Source organism: Trachinotus anak, unplaced genomic scaffold (assembly GCF_046630095.1).
Source record: "Trachinotus anak isolate AG129_WGS33_773 ecotype Australia unplaced genomic scaffold, CSIRO_AGI_Tana_v1 ptg000004l, whole genome shotgun sequence".
Lineage (NCBI taxonomy): Eukaryota > Metazoa > Chordata > Actinopteri > Carangiformes > Carangidae > Trachinotus > Trachinotus anak.
In genome coordinates, this window is record NW_027273855.1 from 25,402,815 (window position 1) to 25,413,697 (window position 10,883).

The window sequence follows — 10,883 nt, forward strand, 5'->3', positions numbered from 1 at the left end:
TGACAGATTTTAATCAGTGTTTTGATGGAAGACACAGCTGCTAACATTTCACAGTCGTTGTGTTGTCTCTGGAGGATTCTCTGGTTTCCAGCTTTAGGACAGAGTGACGTGACTTCACTGTTCCTGGGGCCCAGGAAGCACTGGTGGCATTTCAGCCTTTCAATTATTCAAAATGAACTGTATGTTTCTGAATGTTGTGATTATTATTTACCAGTAAGTTAAACTTTGTGCACAGCTGTTGTTGGGCTGCTACCTTCACTCACCGCTGCAGTTTATGAACTTTAAACTTTTCCTTCACCGGCACTTCCTGTTGTTTCTGGCCTTCATGTTTCTGCTTTAATATTTCCCGTGTGTCCATGAGACAAACCGGAGACAAACTGGTCAGACTCGGTCGAGTCTTTGCCAGAATGATGTGAGTAAAGTCAGAAACATAAACCGGGAACAAACACGCAGAAACAGCTGATCCTTGTGGCAGTGGTGGAGCAGGAAGAGGAAGCCGCAGAGAGCCGCTGTTTATCCGCTGCCTCCTGCGCTGATTGGGCAGAAAACGCGCGTTTTCTTCTTTAAAAAGCAACAACAAACAAACATGAGGCAGAAACTGAGGCTTTGCTCTGTCAACAGCCTCCAGCGGGGATCTGCTCCTCTGCAGCACCGAAGGGAAGAGAGGTCACTTTATTCATCAGAGCCTGTTTGGTTGGAGGACGAGGCCTTTGCATCATAAGAGAAATGAACTGAAATATTGATGCTTGTTGTTTTGTTTGCAAAGAGGGAAACTCGGCACAAATGAGACGCTGGATATGTTGAACAGAGTTTTTGTAGCTGCTGAATCTGAGAAGTGATGTTATTGTTGGAGACACCAGTGGTGAGCTGATGCAGAGACGATGAGACAGAAGTTGTGCTTTTGTTCAAATCTTTGTGCAGACAACTGTGAAACCAGGGCTGGGTGATCTCACTTTGGCATATGATCAACTTTTAATATGAATGTACAGATGCCTTCATTAAAGCTGCTATATTTAGACAGCCCTGGTTAATGTCCAGGGTTAATGCTGCTAACCTGCCCACTGCCGCCTGTTAAACAGCTAGCCTGCTAACCGCAGCTGTTCTGCAGCCTGGAGCATTTGGCTCAACATTGTTGGGGGAAGAGCTGCTAGCTAGCTAACATCTGGAGCTGGTGTCAAAGCGGCGGAAGAAGACGTCCTTACTTCCGGTTAGGACTTTCACAATAAAATCAGTGGAAACAATGTAGATCGTGATAAAGCTGAAAGACTGACATATGACCTTTGGCCAGATCGCCCACCCCTATGCTCAAAAATTACAAGTACACATTCGGACTCTTTTTTTTTTTTTTTTTTTAACTTAATCTGATTGGACAGCGACAATCCCACAAACCAGAGTCCAATCAGAGAGCAGGTGGTTCCTTTACCTTCATCTCTGCCTATACCCTGAAAGGTTTGGTAGATTTTCAAGATGGAGGACAGCATGTCATTAAGTCATTTAGTCATTTAGCAGACGCTTTTATCCAAAGCGACTTACAGAAAGGGGAACAATCAAGGTTAAGTGCAATACGAAGTGTTAGCGCAGCAATAAGTGCTAGTGACGATTCTTTAAGCATGGGATTCAAGCATGGGCTTGAAAACCTACTGCACCTTTCAGGATCTGCCGTGGAGCTGAAGGCAACTGAATGACCTGCCCTCTGACTGAACTTTGTGATTGGATTGTCATTGTCCAAACAGTCAGGTTTAAAAAAACAAAAAAAACAACTTCTCTTTTTTTTGGCACCAGTAAATGCCACTTAAACCACAACCAAGTAATGTAAGGTTTTAAAAATCTTTCCAGGATTCCTGTTAACAGTATCTGCAGGTGGAGCTGTGTGCGGTAACCTCCTTTGAAACTGATGGGAGCTAACTTCATAACTTGCACTTGACTGAGTTTATAATGGTAAGTGAAATGAATTATTTAAAGTAAAAATGTTTCTCAGTATTGTTTTGTGAAAAGCTGCCTAAAATGTCTTGATTTGACCTGCAATGGAAAATGTATTTTCATATAACTGCATGTTTTCATAGAGATCCCAGGACCCACCTCAGGCCAGGACCACATCCTGTATGGTGCCGCACACCCAGCAAGAAATGGTGAGTCATGGGCATGACTCCATCACATACCTATACCTAAACTAGGATCAGAAGGATTTTGAGCTTATAAAGTGATGTTCACAAGTAATTCCAAATGTAGTTTTAAACCAATCTTTGTAAACCTGCAAAATCTGTATGAGAAACTCAAGTATATACACGTGAAGACATTGTGCTTGTGTAGAGGAGATTTGTATTTGTAAAAAGACCGTGTGATTTTAAAATCTGACCAAATGAAATGAGTGGTGAGGTAACACAAAGACACCGTGGAAGAACTGCTTTTGTCAACGTCTGTGTATAGATACAAAGCAGACAACTGTGTAAAACTTGCTGTTCAAAGCTCCTACACAGTGTGTGACACTGAATTTACAAGCACACTTTTGACGTCATCCTTGCACCTTAAAATGATTGGACAAAGACGGTCCAATCACAAAGCAGAGTCCAATTAGAGGGCAGGTGGTTCTGGAGGGGTCTGTTCAGTGTTCCAGGCCTCTCTTTTACTGTTGCGCTCTATGGGAAAAATGCTGTTCGCATTAAACAAACTAGATATAATATGTTCATGAGTTTGCTTTTAGTTGGGCTGGATTTTATAAACTTTGGACAGAGCCAGGCTTGCTGTGTTCCTGTTTGTTTATGCTAAGCTAACCTCATCGAATAACTAATGTTATCTTTTCTTTTCTCTTCAGTACAGAATAATCGAGAAAGCGGGTGAGTGCATTTCCCCCATTGTCCAACTAATTTATTCCTCTAATAACATGTTGACATATTCACATGTTGCAAAAAAAACAAAGCATTTCAGTTCTGTGGTGTTTTACAGGCTAAAGGTAAAAGATGGTGCAGACTGTGTTTACTATTCATGTGTGACATGACGGGGTTTTGTACTCTGTGTGTGTGTGTGTGTGTGTGTGTGTGTGTGTGTGTGGTTCAGTAGTTGGAGGTGTGTGTAGCGGTGGAGTCGCTCGGTAAGGAGCCTCGGCGCTGGGTGTGTGTGCGGCAGAGCAGCAGCAGACGGAGCTCCGGGGAGACGCTGCTGGAGAACGCAGAGTAGATCCAGGGGTTAGTGCAGGAGTTCAGGCTGGCCAGCAGCATCAGCAAGGTGAAGACTGCACCTGAGCACACACACACACACACACACAGAGGAGGAGGTTTGTCAATGACACAGGTGATTAAAGAAATGGTTCAGTATATAAATGATTCATCGATATCAAATGACCATTAGAGGACCATTGTGGCATTACAGGTAGGCGACGGTAAGTACCAAAATGTAATGCATTTAGAATAAACACTTAACAGTGCAGTACCTAGGACTAATATAGAAAATGATGATGAAGAACTGCTAACCCATATAAATATTCATCTGTTATTCATTTACCATGGGAAACTGGTGAGTTGCTTGCTTGTCTTAAGACTTTATTTATTTATTTCCATTTTCACTCATTGTCCTCTGTCTAAAATACATGTTACACTTGAAATATTTGGAATTAATTTGGAATTTAGTTTTTTAAGAGTTTCTTTTTAGTAAATTGTATTAGGGAACATTTGAGAAATATCAGGTGAGTGTCAGAAAAGGAGGAGATCATGTATTTTTTTTAGCCCTGGACTAAACTGATAATGATATTGTAACTTAAGCTGTCAGATAAATGTATTGGAATAAAAAGGACTATTTCTATAGTAGACTGGAAATATAAAGTAGCAGAAAATAGAAATACTGTGAATGAAATAACAGAGAGGCTCATAGGAGGAAATGAACAACACGAAATGACCATAACTATATTTAATAACTGTGTGTGTGTGTGGTTGCACCATTCTGAGGTGGGTCAGGGTCCCAGGCGGCCCACAGCTGAACACTGAAGAACGGGGCCCAGCAGAGCGAGTAGACGAGCACTATGACCAGTGTCATCCTCACTGTCTTCGACATGGCTGCTGATACCTCTCCACCACGGGCAGCAGGGGCTTTGGGTGGGGGGCAGCCGACAGCAGAGGGCGCTGCAGGGCCAGGCAGCACATCGGGCTGCAGCTCAGCTGACAGGGCGCACAGAAACAGACAGGACTTTAAAGGAGCACAATGGTGTTTCTGAAGGAGTAATCTCCTTCATGCCAAACCCCAAATATCGTCCTTTACATCACTTTCTACCATTTTCAAAGCACAGTCAGTAACACACACACACACACACACACACACACACACACACACACACACACACACACACAATATATATATATATATATATATCTGCTTTTATATCTGTGACACTTATTTTATAGACGTCTAAATATTTGACAGTGTCCTGCAAAAATGTCTTAGTGTACGTGGGTTCCAGAACGTGGTGCCCTGATAATCACATTGTAGTGCAATTTTATTCGTTTAATCTTATATATTTTTGAATGGTTGAAAAATATAGAGACAGAAATTGACAGATGAGAAGATCGACTCCGCTCATGTCTGTCTAGCAGGAGGCAGCAGCTAGTTAGCTTAGCATAAAGACTGGAGGCAGGGGGAAACAGCTAGCCTGGCTCTGTCTCAAGACTTTAAAATAAATCCTCCTACCAGCACAACCAAAGCTCACTAATTAACTCCTAATAGTGTGTTTGTTTAATCCGTTTATAGGCAGTTGCGTGCAGTGCCACTTGCATGGCTTCATATCCTATTTTACAGTCTGCTTGCTTTTGACCGTTGACCCTGAAGAAAAATATTCCTGGTAATATACAGAAGAAAACGACACCCGAGGATCCTATAGATTAACACACTGTCTGCAGGCGCAGCAGAGTGTACTGTGTGCGGCTCTTACCAGGGTGAACGGTTGTGTAGGTGTGAATATCACAGTGTGAAGCGAGGCTGGCGGACCTGAGCGGACCCATGGGCAGGTGCTGATAAGTGGATCTGGACTCAAAGTCGGTGCGACTGGCAGGGTTGTTGTACATGAGGGGTGACACATACAGGGAGAGACTGGACCTCCCCCTGCTGCCTCCTCCTCCTCCTCCTCCTCCTCCTCCTCTCTGGCTGTCCCGTCTGGATGGAGGGAGGGAGGTGGGGGACAGGCGGCGCTCTGACTTCAGGTACAGGTTGTTGTGGATCTCCTTGAAGATTCGCACCTGAGGGGGAGAGGAATAAGAGGCGAGCAGTGACGGTTTGATCATTTAAAATGGTGAAAACCCATCACATTGACTGTCAGTTGTTTTAAGAAGCATTTTTTTGTATAAGGAGTAAATCCTGTTGTGATCTGTTTCTCTCTACCTGGCAGACAGTGATGATGAGGACTGGGAGGATGAAGACAGCCAGGGTCATCCAGGTCACGTAGGCTTTGAGGCCCCAGGACTCAGCAAAGTTTCCCCAACACTCGTGCACCCCTGGAGCCACTTCTGAACGGGAGAAGATGAAAATCTGTAGTGGGACAAAAAGGTTTGCGGAGGTGACGGTAAAGACAGCGATTGCGTGCATATTTGTGTGTGTCTTTGATTAAATCTGACTGTGTGTATTTATTTGCCTCTAAAAAAAGAACATAGGTACTGTTTCAGTTTTATGCTTTTGGTTTTACTTAAAAATCATCAGCAGGAGCAGTTAGAAGTGTGAGAAACAACAGTTTATTTGTGAAATGGCCAAAAGGACAGTGCACATTGTTCGTCGCTGTAAATGTACCAGTGTTTGCCAAAAGACTAAATATTCAACTGCTGTTCCTTTGCCAAATGTTAAAGCTGAACAGATGATTTAAAAAAAGGGAGTAAGGCAAGAAACACACAGAGGAGGAAATGAACATGTAGGAAGTTAAGTTAAAAAAAAGACAACATGACAACATACAATCATATCATTACATCACAATCAGAAGACAGAAGTGAAACCATCAAGAAGGTCAAAAAAAAGGTCAAAGGACACAGACAAATGCAGGACAAACTCAAACTGAAAGCCAAGCAAATGAGAACGGAACAAAGCACACAGTGAGTAGGTCTGTCAGCCATTTAACCAGGTTTTAAGATTAATTGCAAAGGAAGCTCTTAGTGTAAAAGCTGTGAGGCCAAACAATGGTTTCCTCCTCAGGATAACAACGGTGTGCGCCTGTGAAATTGTCAGCCTAACTATAACTGAGTAGCTTACAGCTTGCACTCCTAGTATTTAATAGCTGTTGTGTGCTGACACCTCTGCCTGCACCCGATGGTGGTTTTAAAGTAAAAAGCTTGACACTGCAACAATGCCTCTGTATGTTTTTGGAGTAACTCTACTCTTGTATGTTTAAAGTATCAGTGGATCTCCTGATGTTTGCTCCTTTTTTTTTATTATTAATCCTCCAGGCAGAGCAGCTGCAGCGTTACACTTACACAACTATCAAACCCTGTGTCGTCCTGTCTGTGCCGTCCTACCTGTGTCGCCCTACCTGTGGCAGGCTGAGCAGCAGCGACAGCCCCCAGGCCAGCAGTATGAAGCTGTTCCAGCGCTGGGTGGCCCCACTGCGGTGCGCCTGCAGGGGGCAGCAGATAGCGTAGTGACGGTCCACTGTCATGGCCACGATCATGTAGGAGGAGGCGAACATCCCAAGGACCTGCAGGTATTTCACCAGGCGACACAGAAAGTCGGGGCCAGGAAAGCGGCCCTTGGCGTCCCACACTAGCTGAGGCAACACCTCAGAGAGGAAGAGGTGGAGGAAAGATGGGGTAAGATGCAGAGAAGGGGTGTGTGTGTGTGTGTGTGTGTGTGTGTGTGTGTGTGTGTGTGTCACCTGGAACAGAGCCACCACCAGGTCGGCCAGACAGAGGTTGAGCATGAACTGGTGCAGCGGGTTGTGGTGTCGTCTCCGCCGCAGCAGCACCACCAGCACCAGCCCGTTACCGAGCAGCGCCATCACCAAGATGACCGCCAGCACCACCACCTCGGCCACGGCCAGCAGGGCGTCACGCTGCCACCCTGTGACGTTAGTACCCGCCGGGGTGACAGAGACCACCAACCAGTCGATGGATGAGTATGAGTCTGTTACCATGGAGACTGACATGCTGGCTAGAAGAAGAGAGGAGATAAATGAGTAACCAAGTCCGTTTACTCCTATACTGTATTTCAGTACAATTTTGAAGTACTTGTACTTTACTTGAGTATTTCCATTTAATGCTCCACTATGAAAATTCAATACTTAACCAATGGCTCCCGATGTTTTTGGTACAATATATATTCCTCTGAGATGTAGTACAGTATGAAGTACAAAACACTTTAATACTCAAGTAAAAGTACATGTACCTCAGTACTTAGTGACTTTCTATCACTTCCTGTTTATTTTTTGCATGATAGTCTGTCCAATTAGTGACTGCCAATTAGCGATTCCCATCTTTTCTCTGTACTCGTCAACCATGTTGGCAGAAATGATCACAGGACGCATTGTGACCTCACTGGTTATGAAACACGAGCGTTTGGCAGTTGACAGTCTGTGGATAATGACCATCTACAGGCCACTTGTTTCCCAAAGGATCGGCTCTGGACGTGTGTACACGGCTGCATGTTTGTGGTCAAAGTTGGTACCACGTCCGTTTTAGCTCCAAACACACCACAAGCACACACAAACACACACACAGCTGAAGTTAATAGTTGTTTATGTGTTGGGTCACGCTTCCATGAGCACATTAATTGTGAAACAATGAGACGTGAAATATATTTACAGCGGTCCTTCACACACTCTCACAGTTCAACACACACAGAAACGCACACAATCGCAGAGGCATGCAGAGGGGGCCCTCATGTGGGGCTGTTTACTGAGGGCAGATTCTAAGGTCACAGTTGTTTGACCAATGTCCAGTGATCAGTGTTACACACTAACTGACAGTGAGGGGTTACACAAAAAAACTACACTTGCTACCTGCTAGTGTTTCTCAACCCTTTTGACTTGTGACCCCTTCACAAAAAAACACAGTTGTGTCATGTTTCAAATGTGGGTTGTTAGCAGTTCCGCCAAAAAGACATTTCCCCTCTAAACTTCTCACATGGTTTCATTAAAATAACAGTTTGAGGCTTAAACAGGTCGAATGATCCAGCAAAGATCAGAGAAAAGTCCAGAAGATAAATACAAATTTGTGCAGCAGAACTTTTTTGTTTTTTCTTTCCTCTCCCATTAATCATCTCAGGACCCCTCAGATTTACCTGCTGACCCTTTGGAGGGGCTTAACCCTTAGGTTGGGAATCACTGGACTAATCTTTCTAACTGTATATAAAGCAGTTAAAACAAGCCCCACCTCAGAAAGCATCAATGCATCAGTATTAACAATCTAATAATGTCTTATGTTATCATTTATCAGTCAGAGGGGACATGTTTCTGCTGAATGACGTCTTTTCTTTTGATACATGAAGTTCTTTCATGTTCTTTTCTTTTCTTACTTGTAGTATAGCATTTTACAATATTGTATTGACACTTAATTCAAGTGAAACATCCGAGTTTTCTTCCACCACTATCAACAGGAAAGTCAGAAATGAAAGCAAGCTGCTGACAGGATCATCCATCTGTATTAGCACAAAACAGGTTTTCCAGTGCACTCAGCAGTCCTTCGGTTCATTAGTCTTGTCTTGAATGATTGCTTTCGACCTAAATTCTGCCACTAATACAAAACTGGAAACACTTATACAATAAATCAAGATTTTCCTCTTTTGAAAAAATGAGTCTGAACAAAACAAAAACATCACAAGCCTGTAGTTTACAAAATGACAAGATATTTCTTTTAAAGATAGTTACATGACCTGATGGAAAGAAGCTTTTTAGTGGCACCTTGAGGAAGTAGATATTTGATTTTAATAGTATCATACTTGTCCGTGCAGCTGGAGGATACAGCCGTTTGGTACCCGCAGGTGCTACGTACAGAGTCCACTGTAGCTGATGGCTGATTCCCCCGAGTCTCTTTCTGAATCAACAATAGCACAAGCAAGACTGTTGACATCTTTTAGGTATGTTAATCCAATTAGAAGAGTGGACGCCTGCTGTTCGATACTCATTTTTCCTTTCATAAAACCAAAAAGCTAAAATCCATCCTTCTCTGTGAACCCATAAGAGTAACTTCATCTTCCTGTCAGAAATGGTTCTTGCGGAACTTTAATGGATTTATTTTCAGTCTAAACACCCAAACTTGCACCTGAAACGTCTCCGAAAGTAACTGCCAGTCCCTCCGATTTTAATTTCCCATTTCAGTGCAAAACAGGGTCGGGAAAATCAAGACGACTTACTCACCTCGTCTTCGTCCTCAGCGTCCCGTGAAGCATCTGTAGGAGCCAGGACAACCTGATCTGCTGTTGCACACACTAGCCGCATCCATGCTGTGTCTCTGTGTGTGTGTGCGTGTGTGTGTGTGTGTTTTCCTCTTGCTTAGCTGACCTCTGCCACCTCACGCTGCTGACTCCTGTCTCCCCATCTCCTCCCTTCGTCCGCTCTCCTCTCCCCTCTCTTTAACACATCCCTCCCTCCTCCTGTGTCTCTTGAATATATGAAAAGCGGGAGACGAGGAGAGAGGGGTTTCTCAAGTGGAAAGCGGGTGTGTTAATGAACGGAAGCGATGCCCAGGCTTCGTCAGTGAATTAATGCAATTTCCTGCTGATTGTTGGGATAATAACCATGTTGCTGTTGGCCCTACTTTGATCCGCATTCAGTGCAGAACAGAAGTCTGCACGAGGGCCGTGCACCAGCAGATCAAATGAGATATCTGCCGTTCGCCTCCCAGAATGATCAAAGAACTCTCATACACACATTAAACTAATGTGTGTGAGTGATTTTTGCATCAGTGCGGGTTAGAGAGGGGTGGGAACAGGCGGAGAGAGGGAGGAGAGACAGTGTCAGATGTTGTGACAGATGGGATGTAAGGTTTTTGGAGAGAAATGAGAAGGCAGCAACAAGAGGAGCGTTATCTTTCTCTGCTCCCTGTTTTTCCTCCCCCCTCCGTCTCTCTCCATCTCCTGCATTCCACCTCTCTGTCCTTCTTTCTCTCTCTCTCTGACAGGGCAGTAATCTGTTTGCTTCCCCTCAATTGCTCCCTCATTTGGAGAAGCCACTAATTATCGAGGGGCCCGCTGAGTGACCTTAAACATGCACACAGAAACATGAACACACTCACACACGAGGATGATCTTTGCTCAAGCTGTTTCCTCTCATGTTATACTACTACAGAAGAGATTTTTCAAATATAAGTAAACTTGATCAATGGACTTTAAAAAGCTGTAATTCAAGCATCGAGTCAAGCATATGGGGTGTAGCTAATAAATAACAACACTGGGCTTATGTAAGCGGAACCAGCATTAGTCTCATTATTTAATAGTCATGCATCATAGATCAAAGCCTCAAAGTAAAAACACAAATCATTAACAAGAATTAAGTGGAAAAACACAGCAAATCCCATGAAGCAGCCAAAACCAACAAGGTGTTTGTTGTGATTTCACTTCCCTGTCTGTGTCACTCAAGTCAATTTGTTCCCATTGAAGAAATTGATATTTATAAACATGTCATCATTCCCTTAAAAATATAAAAAAGCTAAATTATCTTTTAAAACAGCCTGGCACTGTAGTTCTCAGCAAACGTGACTCAAAGAGGAGGAAAGAGAGCGATTGTCCGGGACTCTTTTCAGCGGCGGATTAATACGCATGTGGTGCTCCACTGAGTATTTCTGGCAGCAGAAGTAATGTGGGATTGAGTCAAAAATAAACTGCAGTCTGTAGAGTATGTTCATGGTTCATTGATGTGTATTGAATCATTCTGGGGGAACAATGGGGCTCTGTGGCACAGAGGAATAATATATATCAGCGTACACAGG

At 43.6% G+C, this 10,883-nt stretch overlaps 1 protein-coding gene and 1 long non-coding RNA gene across 2 annotated transcripts; one reads left to right on the forward strand and one right to left on the reverse strand.

Annotated features, from left to right (window-relative positions):
- Positions 1-1,179: 1,179 nt before the first annotated feature.
- Positions 1,180-6,551, forward strand: LOC139621157 (uncharacterized). Its single transcript, XR_011690937.1, has 5 exons — positions 1,180-1,938; positions 2,064-2,834; positions 3,055-3,222; positions 5,369-5,542; positions 6,411-6,551. It is a non-coding gene; the product is annotated as an uncharacterized lncRNA (long non-coding RNA).
- Positions 2,840-9,448, reverse strand: LOC139621155 (vasopressin V2 receptor-like). Its single transcript, XM_071477456.1, has 7 exons — positions 9,314-9,448; positions 6,836-7,110; positions 6,494-6,739; positions 5,362-5,508; positions 4,916-5,219; positions 3,930-4,148; positions 2,840-3,235 (listed from the first exon to the last, which is right to left on the reverse strand). Exons 2-7 carry the CDS (start codon positions 7,103-7,105, stop codon positions 3,051-3,053), a joined length of 1,371 nt encoding a protein of 456 aa, XP_071333557.1. The 5' UTR covers positions 7,106-7,110; positions 9,314-9,448; the 3' UTR covers positions 2,840-3,050.
- Positions 9,449-10,883: the final 1,435 nt, after the last annotated feature.

What these genes read in the sequence shown, in the direction of transcription:
- LOC139621155 (XM_071477456.1), bottom strand. Translation starts at nt 7,105, where the DNA reads ATGTCAGTCTCCATGGTAACAGACTCATACTCATCCATCGACTGGTTG. An exon ending in TGCTGCTCAGCCTGCCACAG is followed by an intron (nt 5,509 to 6,493) that starts GTAGGGCGACAC and finishes GTCCCACTACAG; the next exon opens with ATTTTCATCTTCTCCCGTTC. An exon ending in TCATCATCACTGTCTGCCAG is followed by an intron (nt 5,220 to 5,361) that starts GTAGAGAGAAAC and finishes TCTCCCCCTCAG; the next exon opens with GTGCGAATCTTCAAGGAGAT.